The sequence below is a fragment of the Corvus brachyrhynchos genome, unplaced genomic scaffold, assembly GCF_000691975.1.
Source record: "Corvus brachyrhynchos isolate BGI_N302 unplaced genomic scaffold, ASM69197v1 scaffold220, whole genome shotgun sequence".
In the NCBI taxonomy this organism is placed as follows: domain Eukaryota; kingdom Metazoa; phylum Chordata; class Aves; order Passeriformes; family Corvidae; genus Corvus; species Corvus brachyrhynchos.
The window spans coordinates 1761914-1788303 of NW_008236209.1; the positions used below are offsets into that span (position 1 = coordinate 1761914).

General features: G+C 39.2%; 1 protein-coding gene across 2 annotated transcripts in view; it reads right to left on the reverse strand.

The window, feature by feature from the left end:
* DIAPH2 (diaphanous related formin 2) overlaps positions 1 to 26390 on the reverse strand; it is a 165817-nt gene that overhangs the window by 45758 nt on the left and 93669 nt on the right. For both annotated transcript variants that reach the window (XM_017742337.1, XM_017742333.1), the window contains 2 exons: positions 18323 to 18458; positions 8954 to 9049 (listed from right to left, as the gene is read on the reverse strand). In XM_017742337.1, the coding sequence (XP_017597826.1) occupies positions 8954 to 9049; positions 18323 to 18458 (232 nt within the window). The remainder of the gene's footprint in view (positions 1 to 8953; positions 9050 to 18322; positions 18459 to 26390) is intronic.

Sequence of the window (26390 nt, forward strand, 5' to 3'; positions counted from 1 at the left end):
TAGGGAAAAATGCAGAAGGCTGACATTCCACTCCAGTAATATATTCATGGAATTACAGGCACATAGACAGTGTTGTAAAATTTTATATACTTGCCTTATAATTATTTAAATAGAATCTTCTTCAACAACAGAAGAAATACCCAATGCAATAAAAAAATGGAAGGAAAAAAACACAGAAATCACAGAGAAAATGAGAAGTGAATATAATACAGATCTAAAGAACTCCAGTAACTTTGTTATTTTTAAACATCCATCTGGAAGACACCGTACAGTATGTACATGGATTTTAAATACCAATATTATGACATTATATACTTCCATGAGAGGGTAAAGGAGATGAGCTAATGCGCACACTAATAGATAGATTAGTGATAATGTTCTTACAAAATCTTCTATCAAAGCCTTTTATATCACTTTTTCCTCCAAAAGAGAAATCAGGTGTGCAACATGCAGAGAACTTCTCCTGAGACAAGCACAACAAATCGTATCAAAGGTTCCCTTCTGCAGTGTGTTTTGAAGATGGCTAAATAAAACCAACTTGTTCAAGGTTGGTCTCTGGTTTTCACAGAATAGAGGCAATTCTAGGATTTGAAACTACTTACTCGAAATAAAGAACTATTAGAATTATTATTCATGTACATCATCAATATCTCACATCTGCTTTTAGTCATCATTAAAAATAACTTCACCCTAATTGCAGGACCCTTTAAAATATAACAACATTCCAACTGAAACAACCAAGCAATGCAAATGTCCTACAATTAACCAGCATGGATGTGAGAGCAATTTTGGAACTACACACATTACTAATGTAACAGCTCAGCTACATTCTGGTGAGGCAATAATGTGCAATAATTAGATGAACCACCTGTGCTGCAGTTTCAGAAATGCAACAGAGATACTGACAGGAAATTGGGTTTGAAATGATGATTGACCAGGTCTCAACATGGCCAACCTGCCTGCAGCACAACGCTGGATGCACCCTGACAAAGTGCATCGTCATGCAAAGTCAGGCCTGCAGGCTTTTAAGCCAAAGATATTGTGAATAAATGGCCAGAGATGCTTTGTAAAAAGATGCAAAAAATCATATTACAAAACCAGCCACCAACCCACCAAGACACAAAATACCTCCCTAAAGTTACCTTCTCCAAAATTCATAGAAGCACAAAAGCAATCAAACTGAGGTCGAGGTGATGCTACAAAATCTATACCACAAAGCTGGTAATGTTTTCCACTGGTAATAAGCTGCAAAGATGAAGCTCTGGTTTTGGGCAGCACACCTCTCATGAGCACCACGATAACAGCAGAGCTCTAAGCACAGAACACAGGCTGCATTGTCCAGGGCACGTGTGGTGTCCTCCTCTGCAGAGCTTCTCCAAAGGGACTGCTGGCCCCAACCTGTCCCCCTGCCACTGGACACCTGTCTCAGATCTTTAACTTACCCTCTCACAGATGATTAAACTAAAAACAGCAGGAAAATAAAATTACTTGAGGCAACCGACTGAGATCCTGGCTTCTCACAGAATGACACGAGAGCCTGACTATCGCTGTGTATCTACTGCTAAGATGGTGTCAGTGCTCTCCAGCTGAGCATTGTTATTTTGGGGGTGTTGAACAGAGAACCTTATTTTCTCCTGCTAATGCAACAAGAAAATTAGAAGTTTCATGATTTTCTCTGTTACATGACAACCCACAGGGTAAATATTGTCTTTGCAGGAAGGAAACTAATTAAGTTCTTACAGTTCAGATGACAGCCACAATTAAGAACTCTGGGCCAGTCTCTCTGTGCTGAGGTTGGGGGACTGTCAATTCTACACCGTGTGCCCAGAGCAGGATGGAACAGGAAGCCTTCCTATCTACAAAATAACCATTTGGACCTAAGGTCACTCAAATTAATCCCCTCCTAAGTCACACACTGCAACAGTGATTTTCATCTCTTCCCTTTCCATTCATTATGTATATATTAAAATATTAAAGCCAATGTGCTTTACCTCAGTAAACAGTACTGTGGGAGGAAATTTTTCAAACAGAAGTGTTTCACAATAATTGCATGATAACAGTGTCAGCACTGACAAAGAAAATTCAAATGGCCAAATGCAAATTAAGTTAGCCTTGCATATCGTTCATTACTACTCATGTAGTTGGTAAATTAATGCATGAATATCCTTTCTCTGCATGTAAAAGAAGTTCCTCTAACTTCAGCTACTGCATAAAGATGTAGCAAAAACTCAGCTATCAATCTTTGGAAATGGAGGCCTTCCCATCTAGCAGGACATAGCTCATTAAAATAGAACAGTTTTCAGATTCAGTGTGAATTAAAAAATAAATAAATTCACAACGGTGGGTGACTTCCAGCTCATACAAAATCCTCCCATGTCACCTTGGCAGCCTGCTCCTGGATCACTCTTTGAGAGGCTGCTTACTGTGCAGCATTCCCCAGTTCTCAGAAAAGCTTTGTTTTATTTCTAAAAATCTATTTCACAACACAGGACATTCAAAAAGGCTTTTGGAATTCTAAGGGATTTTAGAAGGTTCAGAAGCAACAGTGCCACGTCAACTCCAAGAGAAAGAAGCTCCATAATAAACCCTCTCTGTGACTCTAGTGCTGTTCTGGGCATGAACAGACACGTGCCCTGTGATGAAACAGACACAAACAACTCTAAAGAAAAAATATAAATAAATACAAACATGTATCAAAACTTAAAATGAAATATAACACTCAATTTCAAGGTCTGGAGCAACTGGCACAGTCCCACACTGATCTGGCACAAGCTGAGCTGTTCTGTGGTACAGCCTGCAAATGCCACGAGGCTGCAGGAGAATCCTCAGTGCTTCCACGAACTCCCATCATCACTCATGGACAATGGGTTTTTACTTCAAAAAGCACAAAAATTTAGAATTTTCTATTTTTGGATCTCAGGACAATTTGATGAGTAAAGTAACACCAGCGCTGATTTTTGAAAATGCTGAGATTTGAAAAAAATATTCTGATACTTTATAGGGAAAACTTTCCCATTACACTGAAACGCACTCTGAAGCACACTAATAAAAGCAAGGGGTACAGAACTCTCCTCTGCCTGGGTAAGTGATTAAATGCTTTAGTCAAACAACAAACTCAGAGGTAATCAGCTCCAATTACATAGCACAGTAACTTTCTGAAGGACATTTTGCAGCATGTGCACAGGGCTTTCCCATTGGATGGCCCATTTTCACATATTTGAGTAAAATTCTTGTCTTGGGAACTAAGAATACATTAAATGGCAAACAACAACTTAGACAGAGCAGCAGCAATAGATATGAAGTCCAGAGCTCACAGTCCCATTTCTCTGTGTCTGTCTAGTTCACCAAATATTTATAAACACTTTACATGCTCTAGGTCAACACACAATCTTGTGCATACCAAGATCAGAAAATCAATTTTAAAGACAACAAATCAATCCTCAGCACTTGCTTTGGAGAAGGGTAACACAGCAACAGAGGTGAAAGCAATTATGCAAATGCACAGAATTCTCGAATTTCTGTCTTTCTGTCCACCCAATCAGTGGTCCTGAGGTGTTTCTAGAGCCTCTTCATTCCTTGCATGCTCAGAGGTGCTGTCCATCCAAAAACCTGGAGAATGCAGCCTGAGCAGGCTGGAGGCTGAAGCCTTCCTTAGTCCCTTTTTCACATCTCCTCCATCCTGCTTGTAAGGAGAATTCCTCTGAAATCTCATAGAAGGGTTTGGGCTGCAAGGGACCTTAAAAATCATCTATTTCCAACCCCCCTGTCACGGGGAGGGACACCTCCCACCGTCAAGTGAAATCTCCACATAGTAAAGCTGTTTCTGTCATGCCGGGCCACCAGAAAAATGTATTATCTAACATTACTCCTTTAATTACAAAAGCCGTAAGACAAAACGCAGAGACAGTAAAAATAGATTATACCACAAATACCCTATTTTTAAACAGCTTTGGGACTGTTTATGGGGCTCTCAGGACCCAGGTAATTTGCTGAGATTCAATTTGAATGGTGCCCATATTTATATTTAGAAATAAAAGCAAACTTAAATCCACAATAATGCCGTGAAAGCAAAATGAGTAAATTTATTATTGGTGATCTTGTTTAGCTGTTGCTGTTATAGATGTAGTAATTTTGAAGCACTCGGATCATGTGTGAGTCTCATTAGTCCACATTACCTGACTGTAAGCATAAAACTTCCATTATACAACTGAACAGCAAGCACATTTTTAAATACTCAGCTCCTAAAAGTAAAAATGTTTGAAAAGATGAAGAAGTAAGTGTAAAATACAAACTGATTTTTAAACTTGAGACTAAATTTTTATAGTCCATTATGGATACTTCCAGCTTCATAACAGATATTTGATGTTAAGGATCATGGCACTGTTCCTCTGATAGATATTTTATTGAGCACAAATTCAGTGCACCTCCCACATCCTTGCATTCTAACATTTATCATATTCTCATCAATTCACAGATGGAAACATATCAAAACCCAGCTGATTTAGACAACTGTCACATACAGAATGACTGACAATGCTTTCAGGAAAGCAAATTTGCTTTGACTGAAAGTTTTTATTTGAATGTAGTTCAGGTAAATGAGGGTTGTGCACTCAAACTTAACTACCCCTCAAGATTTTATTTAATATAATCATTGCAAAGGTAAAATTAGTTTAGCCAGGTAGACAAGCAAGACTGAGTCTTTAAGCATAGCTGTATGTCCAAGCAGAAGACACAATATTCCTAAAACTATAACCTTTAATTAGAATTCTGATGCAATTTAAAATATGGACCTACTTAAAGCCATATTTTAAATTAAAATGTCTGAATGCCATATGAAAATTATCAAAAATCATTAAAAAGTAGTAACGCTATTACCACAGCTCCTTTTTCTCTTCAAAAAGTTAAAACAAGGAGTGGAAGCCCTTCAGATGGCTCCATCAAAGATTCCAATGAGATGCTGAAGCTGAATCAGGGAGGTTCTTTGTGTCCCTTTCACTCTCAAGACGTACTCTTAGTTTGGAAATAATGACAGGGTAGCAACGGATTTGATTTTGATGCATAAATTAAAACCTAATCCAAAATGTGTACTAAGAGAGCACAGGAAATACTCGATAAATCCAGTGAGATCTAGTGCAGAAGATCCTGCTTCCATGTCCCTTATAGCACTGCATTCCCAGGAGAGAAAGCCACAGAAATAACAGCCCAGAGCATCAGGGAGGTTGCCAGAGTTTGTATATAGGGGAGAGGGCACTGGTTATGAACATTTCTCAAAGAAATTAAATTCCATGGCAAAAAAACTTTGAAGCTGACTAGAAAGACCCCTAGCAGAACAGTTAGCTCTGTGCAGAATTTGCTTAATCTAATTTAGAGAAAAATTATTCCTGAATTGGTCTTTTAATAATTTCATACCCCAGGGCCAGGAAAAAGCGCAGTGATTATTGTGCAGCAGTAATGCTGGATGCAGATTTTCAGTGGTACCCCGTGATAAATGCCACCTAACAGTGCTCTTTGTTACACCAATATTGGCAAACTTGCGAAATGCAAGTGGATTTTTGGAAGAGGAACCAACATTTCTAGAAACTGATTTCTAATTATTATTTTATAGCCTCTCTAAGCAAAGCAGTCTACTGAATGGACAATCTCTCCACCTAAAATCCAGTGGCTAAAAACAATAACAACAGCTAATAAGCTCTGGAGAGAGAAACCACACAATGTTTTTGCACACTGAGAGGTCTGCAGAAGAAAGAACACATAAGAGCAGAATGAAATGAAAAACTAGAGGAGGAGGCAGGAATTTATTATTATTACTTCCATGACCTGGTAACAAAACCATTTTTACTGGAAAAGTCTTGGGTTGTAATGCAACCCATTAAAGTGTAGCTTTTCATTTACAGGCCCAGCAAACAAACAGAACGCAGCTCAACATTTTTGAAATGAGCTTTATTTTTCTGAACCTGTCTGTACATTTCACCATTTGATTCTTCCCCAGCAGGAGAACTGCAATGCTGAGCAGTCCCCCTGTGCTGGAACACTCTCTGCTCTGCAGGAACAGAGCACCACTCCCTTCCCTTCTCCACCTCTCACCCAGGCTGAATCTGACTCTGGAAATATTTTAAAGACATGACCATGTAAGCACAAACATATTCTACAAGGCACAGCAGCAAACTCTGTAAAAAAGGCAAACTAAAGAGGTGGAATGACTGGTTGTAAGCCTGTAGTAATTGGAGCTCTGTTATCCAAATTAATTAATCCCTCCTAGGTCCAACCCACTCACCTAAAGCTAGCAGGGAACACACATGGGGATTTTTTGGCTTGTTTTCTTTTGCAACGTGGGGTTTTAGGCAAACTGATCAAAAATGCCACTAGTAGTGATACTACAGTTTGTTCCTTTTGAGTTAAATTTACTTTGTGAAACCACTGGAAGAAAATACAACAAAAGCCAAATTTCCATGATCTTCTGGTTGCAGCCATTGTGGGGGTGTGGCACCTCTCTAGTTTTAATTTTCACCATGAGAAGATGCAAACAAAGTAAGCAAGTTTGGAAAAAAAATAGATCTAGAGCACGTACATGAAAAATGTAAAAAAGTGAACTTACTGTATTGGTGAGTGCATTTGGGGGGGCATTTTCTTTGTGGGTTTTTAAGGGGTTTGGAGAGGGTTTTTGCCTTTCTGTAGTGGCCACCTGTGACCAAGTAATTAGCAAAACTACAAAAAGGAAGCAAGCAGAAGTAGTTCTTTCTCCTTGCTAAACTACAACCACAACTGACACAGAAAAATGACATCTGTGTCCAAACAGGCAGAAAACAAGAGACTTTCCTCTCAGACCATGATGTGTAACCAAAACAAGTTCAAACCCAAAACTTTGCTGGACAAGTCTAACTTTGGAAATAGCAGCACCTTTCTCTTTTTTTTTTTTTCTTTCCATGAGTGTCCCAAATCCAGGCTGAGTGAGAGGAGTTCAGCTCTAAGCACCTACAGACAACTCCTGCACTGGGCACTGCCCACAGACTGCATTACTCCATTTGCTGCATGCTTGCCAATCACAACCACATGACCCAGCAAGCCCAGAAATACCCCAACCTCTTCTTTCCATGGCTTTTATTTCCATTTTTCCCCCCCCTTCCACTGAACCAGAGGAGTCATGGAGTTCATTGTTTATTACAATGTCTCTGGATGGAACTCTGCAGGACAGAGTGGCACCAATTGAGGGAACTGTCACTGCTCCTTCTGTTTTTGAAGGAGACACGTGGAAGTTTGTAAATAGGGTACCAGGTTTTTAATGCTGTAGTTCACTGCTTAGAAATGTCACAGCCACATTTTTAGGCACCTTTTGGTGTGTAGACAAGTTACTCACTATCATGTATGTTGCTAAACCACATGAGAAAATTCACATGAAAGTTTAAATTAGATATTTGACTGGGACTAATGTTTATTGCCTCCTATTCTCAATTTTTAGCTACCCCTGAAAATTTTACATCATGGTCTTCTCTTATAGACCACTTACAGCTGGCCAGAGTTTGGAAATGGAAGACCCAGCCCTTTTCTCACAGTGAGTTCCCCAAGGTCAATCAGCTCCTTAAACTTAAAAGCCAGACCCCACTGGAACATCAACTGAGCCAATGACATTTCAAACCTAGAAGTCAAAGTAACTACATAAAACAACATCAGTAAAAGGGATTTTTAATTAGCTCTGTTCCCTGTTTTTGCTGAGGACTCCCTGGTTTTGACTCAGGTTCAATCACCTTCTCGGTTTCCTCAGCTGCAGCAGATTTTGTGCCATCTCCTCTGGTCCCTGGGAAGCTTTGCTTTGTCACCACTTGGGGACAAATGTCTCCTCAAGTCACAGCACAGATAAACCATCTCTCAAAATGATACTTCTCAAGATAGGGGAAAAACCAAATTTTGATCGAGGAGCTCTTTCACATCTAATCTGAGAGCAGAAACAAGCCCTGAATTAAGAATGGTACTGGAACTGTAGCAGAATTCACTTCATAGTGTGAACAAATTAAGTCACTTACTTTTATTTTTTTTCATAAGATCATGTGTTCAGCAAATTAAAAATAGTTATCTTTGCTATCTAAAGAGGGTAATAGAATTTGCCTTTACTCTAAAAAAATCATCAACCAACATGAACCTAACCACAGCTCACTGAGGATTAGGTGGATAAACATGGCTTATGACTATTTTGCCAAACATATCCAAACCAAGCTTTTGATTTTATGTCAAATACCTCCAACTGTAGATTTTTTTAAAGCTCTATTTTTTCCTGTAAGACATGTTTCAAATGAAAAATTGCAAGAGACAGTTACCATGAACTTTGATGAAAAGTAAAAGCAGAGTAAGTGCATTTCACAACCTGTGTACTATAGGCATATCATAAGCAGAGAAGTGAACAAAGCAAATGCTGCCACTGATTAACTTCTGAAATTTTCTCCAAATCAGCTTTGCAGGAAGAAGCAACTGCTCAATAAACCAGACTAAGTTCAGTCTGATACTATTGTCTTCCTCAGCAGAACGAAGCCACCTTCATGTATTTTTACTTTTGGAAGTACAAACACTGTAAGTTCCTACCAAAGCAGAACACACCCAAGAGCAGTGCTTGGAAACGATGATCAGCTGAACACTCAAATTCTTATTTGTTAAGAAGCTAGTATTCTTCATGGCACCACCTACAATAAATTAATTATACTTACACTTGTAAAAATTAAGCATACTTAGTGCAGGGATGTTTAAATGCCATTTCAAACACAACAGGAGCCCTTAGAGCACACAGTTACCTGGAGACAGAGCTACAGGTTAAAAATGCATGATCACAAAGACCATGCTGGGTTTTCACAGGAGCTCAATGCCCAAGAGCAGCCCAATGGTTTTCAGTGAAAACTGTGGGTAAATCTTTGCCAAACAACTTCAGCCCGCTCGGTTTAGAACCCCAAGTTGACAGAAATTCTCTTACCTTGCGCTCGTGGCGTTCGTTTCCTGCGGTCTCTGAAAGCTGCTCCCGACTGCAGGGCCTCCAGCAGACTGTCCATCACTCCTGTCTCGTCACCCTCTGCGAGCAGCAGGGAAAGAACATTCCAATCAGTGCAACTGAAAGCAGACTTCAGAAAGAAAAAGAAGCAAAAGTGCTGTCACGTTTCCACAACGCCTCCGAGTCAGAGACTGCCACATCTCAATGCCATGGCTGCTGCCAGCGCTGCAGGTATCACTGCCTGATTTGGGGATGATGCTCCATTAGGCAAAATTGATGCCAATCCTACTGTTCTTTCACTTGGAGATGTTATCCTGTGCATTATTGATGACATCTTCAGCACGCAGACAGGCAGCTGCTGCTGAATGGCGGCTGCTTCACTGCTAAAATATTTGAAGGCTTTTCTGAAGTGGAAACAGGTCAATTTAATCAGTGCACAAGGAAAAGCTGATGACACTGAATGGCACAAAGTTCAATATTGCAGTACAGAGAATATAAAATATGCTGCCTCCCGACTTCATGATTCACTAAATCTCTGGAAAAATTATCTATACCATCAGTAGCATGGATGCTCTTCAGGTAACATAAGGGAAGAATGAAGAGGGGATAATCATGCAGTGGAAGTAAATGGTGTAACATTTCGTAACAGCTGAATTTTACTTCTGCTAAATTTTTTATTTTGCTTTTTTCATATCCAAGCTAACTTGCAGCCTTTAAATTGCTGGACTTTATGGTGCATTATGGAAATCTGGGTAGAAAAATTACTTTTTATATATTTGAGTCTTTACATTCCTTTGCATTTCAGTCTGTTAATAACAGTTGATAGCAGCATTCAGCAGCATAAGAAGTAGAGGTCAAAGAACTCCAAGGTTACAAAACTACTGATGGATGCCTTTTTCTGTTCCCATATCTATGTTATAACCCAAAACTAAAATATAGGTTAGACTCAGCAGGTAGGTGGACATTTTATTCACATCGCTCAGACGTCAAACTAATATAAATTTCCCCATCTGGGAATGGGAAGATCATTACTTTATGCAAAAAAATTACATTATGGTAAAAAACTTCTGACTCACACAAAGTGTAGGAAGTTAAATGCACATTCAAGCTCTCAAATGTTCACGTTTAAAAGCAGCCTATTAATGAATAAGCTGTTCTGTCCTGGCTCTCTATTACATCCACATTTATTAGACTCAATCCAGACCTGATGTAAGAGCACAGCTAAAACAGTACCTGGTTCAGATTTCTACAAGGTGTGATCATTGGAGTAACTACTTGGTAACTTCAAATTATACATCAGCCTAAACTTCAAATTATACATCAGCCTAACCTAAACCATTATATACCCACTGCACCACACATCCATAAAGGTCTCTCCAGCGGAAGAGGAAAAGGAGCAGTGTGCAGAAACCAGCTCTGAAACACCAGTTTTAATTACATTCCCTCTAAAAGCCTTAAACAACTCAGCTCCTGCAAAATAAATAAGCAAATTAGCTTCTCTCAATTCCCACTCACATAAAGGCCAGAATTTTCTCTAAACTGTACAACATAATTGTTTTTCTTTGTGCTTCTTATCCTACCCCATGCTTACTCATTGATTTGTTGTTGGCTCTGTATTAAATTTACCTTCAAAATCAAAGGTCTGTGAATACACTTTGTCCAAATTAATACACATCAAGTTGGTCTGAAACATTCAATGGAAGTGACTGCAGACCCAGGATGAGTTAATATATCTTAGAATATTTAATGTGTAGGAAAATTACAATATTCTTCAATCTTCATTAAAAATAAGAGTTGGCAGAGTGTATTAAAAAAGACAAAATTCCTTCAATACTTCATGAATGTTTATGCAACCTTCCACTTCTTTTTTGCTGAGTGAGCTGCTCTACCTGCTAATTACTGCAACTGCCAAAACCCACCCTGCTTTTGGGATGCCAGAATATACAACATAAAACACATATTCAGAAAGCTGTAGGACACAGGGATGAGATTTTTAACTCCTCAGTAAAGCTCCTGGAAGGTCTGATCTCAGCACTGCATCTTAAACAAAGTCTTCAGGCGGTTAAGTGGGAGCTGGACCAAAAACTGCATTTTCAGGGAGCCTTAATTAAAACTGATAAATAAAATTCATCCGAAATGTCAGTATTTCCCTATAGTTCTTGCTGCAGTTCTTCACACAGTACCAGCTATCTCCTGCATTTGTCTTTTTTATACCACCCACAGCAATTTGTAGACACAAAGAAGAAACAAAAACAAAAATTGCCAGAAGTTTCCAAACTAAGAAACTTATTTCCAACATTTCTGTCAGCAGAAATAAAATGCATAACCATTATTGCTCTTTTAGATATCTTTCTTTGTACATAAGGACAGGAGTTTCATCTGGAACAATTTTCTTCCTCATTGTTTCTTCTCCAAGTAGGCCCCACATATTTAAGAGAGAGCAAATGTGTGGAGACATGCAAAAAAAAAATTGACAATTTGCTTTGATTGGCCTTAGCAAAGAGTCAGATCCATGACAGGTATTACAGAGGAGCAAAGGCAAAATGATGCTCCATCAGTAATTGATGTGTTAACTACAAGCCCCATTTGTTTTAACTTGGGTTTCACACTAAGGTTCTGTTGCAGCTTTGGTTTAGACATCCAAACTGTGGGTGTGGGTGTTTTTAGGTCACAGAAATACTCATCCTCTTGCAGGTCCCATGGTTTAGGCCAGTGCTACTCAACAGATTTCGGCAGCTTTTAATGATAATAATAAAGAAAAAAAATCACTTTCTTCTTCCACAGAACAATATTGTGGAATATTGTGAATATTCAGCTCCTTGCACTGCTGAAGAGACCCAACATGCCTAAGAGTTGGAATAATAAAATCCATTGAAATAATGGAACGAGGCCAGCCAGGAGCTCTTCCACAGGGAATGACCAAGAGCTGCAATCTAAAGAGCTGACCAAAGAAACTACAATGACCCAGCACAATAAACAATCAGGACACTCTGTTTCCAGGAGCAGTGGTACACAAGCTTGATTACAGCATTCACAGAAGAGAAATCACAACTGGAAAAGCCTTTCATATAACCAGGGGAGTGGATTCCAACATGAAAAGCCTGAGGCAGCACAATTTCTTTAGACTACATAAAGCAGCCACTGAAAGGATGTAAGACAACCTCCTTCTGTGCTTTAGAGCCTGTGCAGTCCCAGCAGAGCAAACTCATCCAGCAGAAACCTTCCCAGGGGCCGGGACTGCTGAGGAACAGCAGCACAACATCGAGGCTCAGCCACTGCAAGCATCTTTGCAATCAAATCTGGGGATGCTGGGGTCTCTTTCTGAGGTTTAGATGAGATTTGTCAGAAAGCAATATTGACAAAAAGGATCTGAATCTAACTTGAGGATCATATTTCATAAGGTGCCAGCTGCTGGAGTAACTTGGGACTGCAGAAACTGCACTTCAGTTGAAGCCACAGAGCTCAGCCAAGCATCCAAAGCATGGCCCAAAGCATATCTGCTCTCCTCAGCTCAGATTCACAGCTCTTCGAGGCCCCGGGAACATGCTCTTGTTTCTGGAGCGTTTTGCTGCCCTCCCTTGCTGTTGTCTGCACTGATTACTACAGGAACACCCATAAATTTTGCTGGCACACTTTCATTTTGTATTATTTTCCACGTGCTGTTGCAGAACATCTCGTACTCATTATTACGAATATACTGATTGCAAACTGATATAAGTTAATACTAAGTGTAGATATTGCACAGCCATTTGGGCAAAGGTTTACAGGAATTCTACAGGAAATTTTTCATAAATTTGGGACCTTACTGGAAGAGTCCAGTCAAATACCACATTAGGTAACACATGCTGTCTCCTGCTGCTCCAAAGGGTTGTTAAATTATGCTTCTATTCACATCTTGCACTACCCTGTTTTGCTTTGAACTTTTAAGCACTTTTCAAAGTCTAATGTGTGTCCTGTAGAAACTTTTAAACAAGACTTTTTATTCATAACCAGTACCAGCATTTTTAATTGCAATATAGTCACTTAAAAAGGTCAGCTTTCAATGTCTTTGGGAAGGCGTGTTTTTGTGTTCTCCTCATATATTTGCATTTTATTCATTTGCTAAATTCATTTTGCATGCATAATAAGTATCTCCAGGAAGCAGTCTTCCTCGGCAGTTTGCAGCAGAGTGGTGTCTCATGACTCTTATTTACTTTTTAATTAAAGGAGAACAAGTTAGGACAGTGTGACTGAGAAGTGAGCCCCTATCTCATGGCAGTTTACAACACAAGGCAAATCCTTGCTTACACGCCAATTAGGAACATTGTTTACATTAACCTGATCCCAGCCTTACATGAAAATAATAGAAGGAGAAAAAAATGTGCTTTGTTGTACTGGCAGGCTACTGAAAACAATGTTTGAAATGCACATTTTTTTCTTATTGGCAGAAAATGTCACAATGGTCAAGGTTTGCTGTGGCTTCCCTGAGATGCAGCCACACAGCCCCTGGAGCCTCATCCTGCAAGGACCACTTGCAGCACACCTAAAATAGGCTGCAATGGGAATTACCTGGAACAAATGGGAAGAGATTGCCTCTGTGTGGGAAGGAAAAGATTGTGCAGCTCACCAAAAAAAAAAACCAACCCAAAAAAACCCTTATGATACCTGACTAATTACACCTGTAAATAAAGTTGTGCTGCAGCTTCAAGGCTACATTTAGGCTATGGTACTGAGCTACTTTTAATTGCTGTGATGAGCAGACACACAAGGCAGAGCAAAATCATCAATGCTTTCAGCACTGTTAATAATTTCCTGTTAAAGGTTCCTTATAATTGAGCAACTGTTCCCACATTTTAGGGAAAATACCAGTTTTGGGAACTCATTTTCAGGAAAGGGGAGTTCTTACATATTCTTGATTACTTTTTTTGGGGGGGGGGGTTTGTTGGTGGTTTGTTGTTTTTTTTTTTTTTTTTTTTTAATATTGGTAGTGGTTTTGACTGGGATAGAGTCAATTTTCTTCACAGCAGCTGGTGTGGGGCTGTGTTCCAGAACTGGAAACAATGTTGATAATTCACTGTTGATAACTGCCCTTAAACAGAGCCGAGGGTTTTTCTGCTCCTTACCCCATCCTACCCTGATTCCTGAATGAGCATTATACTAAAGTGGATTAACTAATTATTTCTGAAATGCTTTTTAACACTAAGTTCTACAAAATATCAACTGTTATACAGCAGTTACATTGAGCTAAACAAAATTCCAGCTACTTTCAAAATTAATAACAGTACCTACTTTTTGAAACACAAATAATTTCTCTAAGGAAAACAAAGTTGAATTTGCATAGACAACTCCCCAAAGTTACTACTTGTTACTGTTCAGTAAATAGTCCCCAAGAAACCTACTTTCAAAATAAAAGAATCCAACTGTTCTGTCTTTCTTCCCTGCAATTATCCCAACCTCAGGTTTGGCATCATCATAACAATTTTTCCCCCCTGATAAACTATCTCAATTGGAATGTACCACATGGGCCATATTCATTATCAAAACCAAATTTTTCCGGAGCAAAACATTTAAAGGTGAGATTAAATTTCAAGCTGTATTTCTAATTTCCTGCCCATACTCATTTCTATGTGCATTTCTCTTGAGCTGCTTCTGACCCATTCAGCAGCACTTCAGTAATTCTGACACTCATCCCATTCTCAAGACAGCTTCAAACTCCCGTATAAACAGGTCTTACAAAGTTTTCTAGCAACTCCTGCAGAATTGCTTTGAAGGAGAAAACTCAAAGCTCATCCTGGTTCTATAGATGCTCATCTTTAAGCATAATGCAAAGTTCAATCTATTTTTTGTTCTGTGAACATTAGATTTCAGGTGGTGTGCAGCATACTCAAACAGACCATCCACATCAATATGAAAAATAATGACTTCCCAAAGGAATTTGAACATTTGCCTCATTGACATCCAGCACCACAAACTAATAATCTTTAAAATGTAAATAAGACCCAAGTTTTACCACTCCAGGTACCCCATGCAATCACCAGCCAATAGATAAATTCAATAGAACATTTACAAAATAACACGTAACTCGTAATAAGCTTAGTATGGATTTCTGTTTATGCTGAAGGACGTGGAAAGAAGACAAACCAACCAGAAAAGCACAGAATCATTGGAAAACTGCAGCAAAAGCAACCTCTGGAATTATATCCTGCACCAGTGCAAGTGAAACACCAGTTCAAGGAAACACAGCAGAATTATTGCTCACACACTAGAACACACCAGTCTGAACAAAAAGCACATGAACTCTCATATAGGGGTTCCTGAAAAGGGAAAGGAGGAATATCCATCAACCACCAGCACAGAACTTCACTTGCATTATCTCCATCTGCATTAGGGGAGATGGTTAATACATCTTCAAAACAATTAATTCAATACTAATTGGGACTGAGGAAGCTCATTCTATCTTTTATCCTAATACTGGTAGTTAAAAGGTGATTTTAATTGCCATAGTAATCAGATATAATGAAGAGCAAAACTGTTTCTGATTAAATAACATTTGCATCAGAATTGCTGTTAGGCACTTTGCAGCTCCCAGAAAGCTGAATTCTCCAATTCCTTTTCTCTCTCTCTGCTTCAGACATGCCCACAGAAGCAATGCTGCAAGAATGCTGCAGATGTTAAATCAGATGGAAGTCATGAAAGGCTTCTCCTCCAGACTCATCTCCCATAAGGAGAAAGAATGGTTCATGATTTGAACTGTGAAACCTCAGACCTGCAGGAATGTGCCTAAGGCACATAAACCTTTCTGTGCCTCTGAACTTCACCAGGAACCCCAGACTTTTCACCTAATGCCAACAATTTTGATAATTTTTTTGAATTTTGATTTTTATAGCGCCTTTATTTTTGTGTTCATCTTTTAATGTTTTGGGATGTTAAAATTCAGCAGGTTTTTATCAGTTTACATGTGGTGCTTATGTGGCAGCTCAGTTACACAAAGCACAAACCCACCAAACTGAGTAAAGTGGTCTCCAAAATACTGGCAAGTGTGAGTTACTTCATCACTAGGAATTATTCACAACAAGTCTTGATTCTGGCCACGCTGTGGTTTTCTACAGTTGCACAAGAAACAGATATTAATTTTAACAGTTAATTAATTAGAACTAATTTAATCCCAATTCTCCAGTGACCACTAAAAAGTTGCCACTGAACAGTCAGATAACAGGAAAAATACTATAGAACTACACAAAAAGCTGGAAAATGCAGGAACCCAATTGCTCTGATCTCAAAGGCTGCAGCACTGAGTTCAAATTTGACTCTGGGAGATCCAGAGAAAGAGCTGAGAGAGGGTGAGGTTAAAACAAGCCTTTGGGTGAAAATCACCTTGTCAAAATGACAGCTTGAGAGGACATCTGCCTCCTTCCTCTGAGTCTTCTGTGTCACATTCACTTAGACAAATTTACAAACTATTTACATAAGCAGCAATGAGCACACAGAAGTAGCTGCATCAAGAAAAAAATTAGTTATTTGGCAAAAAAAAAGTCAATTGAATATCAATGTCATGGAATCCGGGGGGAAGGAGGTTTAGCCCTCCTCCTACCACAGCAGCAGAGTTATAATATGTGAAATTGATATTTCAATATATTTAGAAATAGGAAAAAAGTATTTTAGAAGTATTAAACTAACTTTGTGTCTCAGGTTCACAAAGATTAGGTATTTAAATGGCAGTTTTGGTGCATTGGGCCATGTAAAGACATCCATATATTTGCATTTTCATTAAGAGAGGACTAAAATGCAAGATTAAACTTTAATTGTATCAGGAAAAGATTTTCATGATGGAAAAAAAAAATGCTGTCAGTGTAGTGAGGCATCTGTGCCACTGCTCAGAGTGGTCTCCCCTCAGCTGCTCGAAAACTGAAGGGCTGCAGAAACATGAAGGTGAGCTCTCAGGACTGAGCTGAGGCAATTTTAGAAGTTGTGACTTCAAACTGAGAGCTGCAGCCCTTAACCCAGCCCAAGTCACTGACAGCAGTGTCTAAGTGGGCTTTCCACACTTTTCAACAGCTCACAAAACATTTTGGCTTGCATTGGCTCGAGTGGTAGTTCAAATAAACTCTCAGTGTGTCTTCAAGCACTCTGGCTGGCAGAGGGAAGGTGATCAAGGGATATTTGGCTGTTCTTTCCCACTCACACAAAAAAGCCTGTCCAGATTACTATGGACTTTTTTTTTTGGGAGGTGGCAAATATTAAAAAAATATTAATCAAATGCTGAAAGAATGGATTAGAAAAGTCTCATTAGAAGCCTTCATTTAACCTCACAGAGGAAAATGTATTTATGCATCCCCTGTGTTTGAATTTTGTGTTTTGTTTATACTTATACTGAAACTAGATTAATCTTTAGATGATCTGATATTAAAGTTTGTCATCTTCACAAAACAACAGATTTGTTCATTACAACTTCTGCTACAGAATACTCCATGCAGTGACACTGCCAGCTCAAGCAAGGCCAAAGATAACAGGATTTGTGGTACCATTGCAGAACTCTCCAAAAAGCCAACAGCATTTTTCCCTGAGCAGGGCCTGGTGAATGGATAACAAGGACAGGTGTTTTTATAGCTGGGTCAGGTTAGCAGATTAACACAAACTCATAGAAACTGAACAAAAACCGCAAGTAATCTCTTGTCTAAATCCAATTTGACCACCTCTACTTGCCTTCTGGAGCCAGACAGGTAGAGAATAAAGCCTGTATTTTACAACCTTCTGGAAATCTGCACAGCAACAATATCAAGCCCATGCCATTCCTTCCGCTTTCTTACCTTCCTGTTTCTCAGGGTGGCCTCATGTGAAATACAATATTCTCACAGCTGACAAGCTCAACACGTTGCTTTTTATCGTGCTGAAATGCCACTCTGTACTCAGGCTCCAAGCTCAGCTAGGTTTTCCAGCTCCTAATAGGACTACTGGGAGAACATCCATTCTAACACAGGCCCCCAAGCCCAAAAAGAAAGACATTAATTGCCACACCACCTTGATTATAGAGATGTTTACAGAATGAAATTAACAACAAAACAAGTAAGACACTTCTTCTTGGAAGTCAATCCATAAGGAAAAAAAGAAATCAATTAAGTACTCCAAATGCAAAAAAGCCAATAATTCACACCAAAACACCTTGAAAGGAACTTTACACATAGGAAGTGGCAGAGATGGAATGACGTGATCAGGTGGCTGAAACAAAACAGAATTTTCCATTCTGAAAAATGAATTTTTTCTGCTTTCAGAACAGTCAGAAAGTACTTCTCATATTGATCAGAAATAGCCTTCTGTTTGTTACTGCTGACCTGGTTTTGCCTGTAACAAATCTCTCTGCTAAAAACGCTGCCTTACCTTTGTTCATGTCAATCAGCTGCTGCTTCTTCTTCTGTCGCTCCAGCCTCTCTCGCTCTGCCTTCTCCTTGGCCAGCTTGGCTCTCTTCGTTTTCTCCTCCAATTCTCTTCTTTTGTTGTTTTCTTTTAATGCCTCCTGCATCAGATGAAATGAATGTGAGTGTCTATCCACCAAGGAAACCCGAAATAACCTGGTTTACACAGATCCTGTGTTTACATGCAATGAGAGGAAAAAAAACCAGGGAGCTGACCCAATACTTGGAGCATCCTCAGAAATCTCAGAGGGAACATAACACACCACATTATTTGTACACATGAGCATTACTGATCAGAACAATGGAAACTGAAATAGCTTTGCATTTATGGTGAAGGAAAAATAGTAATTTGTTTCAGCAGTAACATGTCTGTATTTTTCCCTATTAAGATTGCAAATCTGCCTTAAACCTGTGCCTTGCTCTTGGGAGGGAGGAGTGGGGATGAAGCCAAACCTCCACTATGATGGAAATTCAATTACAAGTGGCTGAAACTCAGGCACTAGAATTTAAGTTACAATTTATCAAAATTTTTTGTTGACTAGCCAGTCTGGATCACTAAAACACAGAAAACACAGGAGAAGAAATGAAAAATAATTTAGTTTTTAGATTATGACTATAAAACTGAGACAGCAGGTTATACAAACTAGCAAATTACAAATCCAAGACTCCCAAACGCTTCCAAATGCAGAATATTCATCCAAGCAAGCATCTTTCAGTGTGCAAATGCCATTCCAGGAGCTTCCTGAGGTCGAACACCACATTTCAGCCCTTCCCTCACAGCTGACCCCATTTGGCAGTGTCCTGGGTTGCAGTGTATTCTATCACCATCCTCAGGAGCTGTTGAAATCAGGTGGGGCAGTGTTTCCTTGCCTCCTCCCCCCAGACTACCTTTCTGTTAATGGCCCATCATTGTCCTGCTGCATGACTCAGAGATAACTCCCTCCGGACTATCTTCTGTTAATGAGCCTAATCAACACTTGGCCTCATGACTCATTACCCCATTGTGAGATGCTCCACCCAGAGGGAGGAACCAAGCATCCCATCGTGGATATAATCTGAGATTCTGAGCACCAGAGACACCCTTTCCACTGGATTTCCAGAGGACAGGAGCTGCACAGCCACCACTGGACCTTCTGAGGAAGAGCAGACCCTTTTTTCTACAGGATCACCGCTTCAGAGGGCTGCAGCCACCATTCTACTACACTGCTACCACCACCCTGCCTAACAGGGACTCAGGTTGTATCTTGACTCTGTCAGTTTGAACCAGTGTTCTCTTTTAGTTTCTTTTCTTTCCTTTTCTTTAACTTCCCCATTAAATTGTTATTCTGACTTGGTGCCTCCCACTGGTTTGTTTTCAAACTAGTACAGGCAGGTACTGGTGATGGTGCCCATGGCCTCACTGCAAACTGCACCAAGAACTGCACTCAGTGCCCCATCACAGAGCCAGCTGCACCAGAAGCACCTTTTCTTTCAGAAAAAAATGGAACTAAAGGGCAAAATCAATGTTTAATCCTTTTTGGTTTTGGACAGTTCTGTCGCTGCACATTCAATCATACTTGACAGAGATTTCATTTTCCTGCAACTTCCCAGGCTGTAATGGAAGTAAATGCCCCCAGTCGTGGGAGAGAAAGCAAATATGAAATGTCATGGTTGCCCTGGTAGCTCACTGCCATTGACACGCTGTGATTAGATCATAGATTCTGTCACATTTTCTACCAGGACGACTACAGCAGACTGAACTAAACAAGCTCTGAAGTTATTTTATCTGGAAATTCTCTTTGAGCACAACTGTATGAGTTTTATCTGAAGGAAGATTCTGTGGAAATTCAGACTGCACTTCATAAAATACAATGGATATTGAACCAATGGTGATTAAGAAAACAAAAAGCCATTCAAAAGAAAGGCTTAATCTTCCTGAAGGACAGTAAGATAACAAAATACTGATAACTGTGTGAGAGTACCCCTTTTATCTATCTACACCCATCCACCACCTGGAATGTACTTGCTTTTTATTACCCTCCATCAGGCACTTGGACTCTTAACCATTTCATATTTGTTGTGTCATTTACTGCTCTACATTTAGTCAGAGTTAGCTGAAAGCTGGAAAAAAAATCATTGGCAAGAACATACTCCCACCTGGTAGCAAATTCAGTGCAGAAAGCAAAATAAATCAGAAAGCAAAATAAATCTATATTCATCTATATTTATAAACATACTTGAATTAATGTCACTAACAAAATTGATCACAGCTTCTCAAAACTGACTGATGATGAATGTAAATCAAGAGAATTCTGACTCAGGTGTACACTGGCTTCTACAGCATTTGTGCTGCCTGAATTACACCACCAATCCTTTCAGTTTCATTTTCTACAGTTCCACTGCAAAGGGTTCTTTTTCTTTCTCATGTGGCTTTGGATACTTCATTATTCAGTATTCCTCATTCTCCACACTGTGGAAAAGCCCAACAATATCCAATATAAAGGGGATGTGATTCTGCCCATGCCTTGCCACAGTGTCATTTGGGCCCCCCCCAATATGAACTTAAACATGAAATAAAATTTTAAAAAAATCCCATATTTTCACCTCTTCTTCCTCTGGCATGCTTTTATATTCCCCTAGACCTTTTCTCTTCTAAACATTTGAGTTGCAGTGAACTTCTTTTAATACAGAACAGTGCTATTCCAGATTAATTGGGTTTTTCTTAAGTATCAAATGCCAGTGATCCCCTTTCTGTGTAGTTTTGCAGGTTAAATTGGCTCAAAAGGTAAAGATCAGTTTGAAGACTGAAAAAACCAGCTCTGTAATCAGCCCTGCTTTTAAAAGAGGGAATAAAAATCAGCAGTTTGGTTACTGCAATATAGTTCCACAGTGACTCAGTACTTGCTACTGTTCATAGGTATTTACTACACAACTAAATTTATTCTCTAATTAAACTAATCCACCAGTTATAAATCAGACAAAGAAGCAATCCATTGGTAAGAATAAAAGCCTTCTCAACAGCTTGAGAACACATTTTGAAAAGTACTCATCTAGACACTGTCTTCTGAAAATATTTAAGTGCTTGCAAAAAGGGAAATCATCTCCAAGTGAATCTCAGCTGACAGAAATATTTGACTGCATAAAACCCTTTTATTGATGTGCTGTTCATGACCCTCTGTTATTTTGGTTGCTGTGTAAGGGCAAGCAGTTTTGCTAATTCAACAGCAAATTAAAAGTTAGAGGAAGTTTGGGTGTGGGTTTGCTTTGTTATAATAAAACCAAAACCAAATTATTGTCTCTCCTAGCAGAGAAATAGATTCAGCAAGGAATATTATCTCTTTTTAAGTGAGTTAGTTGAAGAGGCACATAGTTTGATGTTCCCCCTTGTGTTTATTAGGATTCACTGAAGTGCAGCTCTTGTACTCAGGACTGCCAGTTTACAGCTTGGCTTCCTTAAGAAGCAAATAAAAAATTAATGCATCTCTTGCATTCTGTACATATCTTAAGTTTTGACAGACAAACATATTCACACATCGACACAGTTGTAAATAGACTCTCAAAGGTAAATTATTAAAACCAAGAAGAAAGAAAACAAACTAATGCACAAATCTCCCTGGATATTAAAGATGCAGTTGGCTACAAAGCGGTCATGCACCAATGGTGAGGGCTGCCTTTGATCCCTCAGGCCTTCCCAAAATTTGCCTTGCAACTGCAGAATATGTCAACTGAAGTTCCAGCAAAATAATCTTCTTCAGTCATAAGTCATTTGGAACAACAGACTCAGATTAGCTGGAAGTTAATCTACAGAAATAGAATTGAAATACAGCAGACTGAGCAGTGGGTGTAAAAGAAAGATCTTTCATGGGTATTGCTTGGAGGGTAACACATTTAAATACACTGTTACCCCTATGAAAAGAAGGGAAAAGAGATGTAATGAGCTGGTATTAAGCAAGAGCAGACAAACTGAATTTCCTGATGAGTGGCCATGAAAAGTAAGTAGAGAAGATGAGGTTTGGGACAGTGCCCCGTGGCTCGTGCAGCATGGGCCAGTGGCACAAATGTCCTGGGCTTGCCAGGACAGATGAAGGGCTTGGCCAGTGGAGCTGCTGCTGCCTGGGCAGGCAGGGAGAGGGGTTTGCTGCTGCCTTTTCAGCTGGGATGCAAAAACACCTCCAACTGTCCAGTGATGGAAGGCAGAAGAGGTTTGCAGGGCTTGCTGAGCCAAAGTTAAGACTACCAGTGAAAAGGTGCATGGTGTTACTTAATTACTCAGCTGTGTAAGTTGGAATCATCACTAAATAGTCCCCAAGTGGACAGGTTTGGAACTGTTTTTCCACCTCCCTTCAATCAATATGTGGGTAACAGAAAAAAACCACACACACACCCCCCTCATTCAGGTTATTCCTGAAAGAGACACAGAGCTGAAGTACACCCACACACAAACTAAACTGTATCATTGTCTTTACAAAAAAAAAATAATCACACAACAACTTGAAAACCCCAGGAAAACAAATGCTGGCTGTTTGGGTACAATCCTAAAAGAGAAACCAAGGCCCAGGGCAGACCAGTTATTGTTTTGTTCCAAAAGCAATCTTTCTGGATCAAGGAAGAGACAAATCAATATTCTGGCACACCACCACGTGAGCACAATCCTTTAGACTTAACAAAAACTCACTCCAAGGTAAATCTGTAAGAACTGTTCATACAAGAGCCTGAACCCAGAAGAAAAAGTAAATTACTCTTTTTAACAGCAGGACCTTGAATGTGATGTGTTGAAAGGTTTCAAAGTTTCTGAGTAAAAATTCTTGACAGGTTTTAAAAGAGACTGTGAGAATTACACATAGTGTAGTATGTAAAGACACAATGTAATTAAATAACAAAATAAAACTGCCTGGGCTGGAAAGATTTTGCAGGCTTCCTTAGGGACCTGGTCAGTGGACTATGGAAGGAAGCATTCCAGAGGGTGTGTGTTGTTACTCCAAAGAAATAACAAATGTGAACAAACAACACTGAAGGCACACACTCCCACAGCTGCAATTCTTTTCTTGAGGTTTCTTACACCTTCCACTTCACTCTGAGTTCTGCCAGGATTATCCAATTCCATTAACTTGCCTGGATTTCTCTAAACGTGCTAAGCAAGCAAATATGAACTTAAGGAAGTGAATGAGCTGTAATTTACTCCAACATCAGCAAGCTAAATGAAGCTGCAATAATGCAGTGATCAATTTGAAATCACAATTAAGACAAATACGGATTCCAATTATCAAATTATCTTAATAAGATATAGGAACAAACAGAATGATGAGACGAAGGCTATATATGTGAAACAAAACTGTGGAGATTTTAGAGAGAAGTCAGGTTCATTCCAACACATGAGAGCTTTTCAGAAACAGTTAAGTGCAGGTGTTGGCATCTGTAGCCTGCACACATCATCTTGGAAGGGTCTCTGATGGACTTGGGATCAGGCCAAAGGGACTCACGCAGGGCAGGTAATGAAGTCACTGCTTTACAGGAGCTTTTCAACAGCTTCAGCTCTGCCACAGTCAAAATCCCAAACTCTGCTTTGCTTTCAGAGTGCAATGAGGATTCAAAATCCTCATTTAAATATTATAAACTTCCAAGATAATGCCTGGAAATAATGACATTTCTCAGTTGGACTCACTGCTACCAGCACTGAATATAAAACAAAAGAAATCTAAAGAAAACTTTAACCTTGTTCCTTTCAGGATTAGGAAATTTAACTTCATGGTTTCCTTTAGACCATGTTTTCCCCTATTGCTTTTGAAAATATTCCTTAATCAATGGCATCTCCACCCTGAAATATGACATCCAGTGCTTTTACCCCATCCACAAAGGCAAGCACCTCAACAGAGAAACGGGTTAGACAGGTCAGAACAAAATCCCAACTCCATCTGTGCAGTCATTTCTACACTTGCCAACACAGTGTACTTGAACTCAGTTTGATTTCCTTTATTACTATTTATTTTTACATCTTTTGGGGAGCTTCCAAGAGAAATGTCATCCTTGTGTTTTACATCATGAATAAAGCACTTATCTAGCAGCACTTGTAAATAAAGCTGAATTACTGCTCCTACATGAATACTTTTGCTTCTGATTCTACCACCTATATCCTTTCCTAGCGTGGACCTAATTCCTGATTTGCTCAGTATAATGATTAAAACCTATTCTGCTCAGCACTAGGTGGATATATGCACTCAGACGAGAATTTAGAGAGCTTATAAAAGGTTTGTATTTCAGGTTTGGGGCGCGGGGAGGAAGGGCTCACCATATACTGCCTGTTAATAAGGACAGGGTTTCACTTTTGATATCACCTCTTGGGAAATTTCAGTGAAGAAAATACTTCTTGCTCATTATTCTTTATTCTTCCATAGCTTCCTGCTAGCTGGAAACTGTTCTCTTTCAGCCTGCATTAAAGAACTGTTACTTTTTAGGCAGAAGGGACGAAGTGTATTCCCAGACAAATAGCCAGGGAGAACAATGAATAAATAGAGCTTTTCTTTTAAACCACTCCTGAATCACAAACTCAATTTATGAGTTTGAAAGCTGGGAATTTAGCCTGACTATGCATTGTATTTCACAGTAAATCAGATGTTTATTATGTATTTATTTATGTATTGTATATTCATTGATTTCTATTACTGTAGCAAATGACCTGCTGCATTCTAGGGACATTTCAAAAAAGCCACAAAAAAACCCATTCCTGAGTCACAGAGCTTGAAACTGACTTTGAAGCAAGTTATAAACAAACAAATATGAGGAAGAAGAAAAAGTCTCACAGGTACATTTATACTCAGGACACTGAATCCACTCTGGTAAAATCTAGTTTTTATGAAGGCAACATAACAGATGTTCTGTGTCCTGTCTGGTACAGGGCATCAATCTTACAAAATCTTAAAAGCCCCGAGTAGTGGTCACCAATAAGGAGTGTTCAGTTTGCTGATTATTTAATGTGTCCTCTCTTTCTGGGGAGATTTTCAGTTTGTGGATGTGGTACTGCAGGGCACACAGCAGCCATCAATCAATACCAGTGTTGATGCAAAAGGACAATTTATTTCACTGGTGTTTTACCAAACCCATCCCTCACTCTGCCAGCTGATGAGTTACTCACATCTGCCTAAATACTGACTGAGCTAGAATCCAACCCTTCTTCTCTAGGTACATTTCTCATGTACTTGAAGATTTAATTCCTTATTCAAAGAGCTGCATTTACACAAATGTGAGGGAAGCAGTCAACACTGATAAAACTGCCTGCCAGATAAAAAAATATCACTGCACTGAACAAAACAGCCTCTCTGCATTTCATACAACTACACCCACAAATGCCTCTTCCTGCTTCAGAAACAACTTTGGTTTTTTTAGACCCTAAATTCACCTTTAAGACTATCTGCATTAAAAGGAAGCCCACAGAGCAAACAAATATAAAAACATTTAAAAACTCTGTAAGGGAAGAGAACTGTTCCTATCTAGTGCTGAGGTACACATTCCATACAACTTCCACAACACAACCACACTGAAAGCAAGTTTATGTCTGCTTGCAAATGTAGGCATGACAGATTTGGTGGATGTTTTCAAGTCCTCTACCACCACCAAAAACAGACATTCAGAAAGTGACAGCTTGAAAATATTACAGGTCACTTGATATAAAGTATGAGACAGCAAGTTAAAGAACACAAATGGAAAAGAACAAACTGGCATCTTGCTCCAGGCAACTGATTAATCACTATTTGATAAGAGCCTGATCCATTTGGGTTTGATGTTGTATTGGATTGCAATTGTCCTCAAGGACAATCGAAATCTGTGTTTACTTTCAATGGAATAAAGAACTAAAATCAATAAAAATATAAAAAATATTTCTTCTTCAGAAGAGTCCTAAATATCCAAGAGATATTATTATCCAGTGGATCTTTAACTGCAAAGAGGAAAAGAAAAAAATAAACATAACAAAACCCTTTTTGCTAGTTTTTATTCAATTTCTCTGCAGTTGTCAGCTCCTGGAGAATAATACACCTTTTTCTTTATTCTTCTCCAGGCTT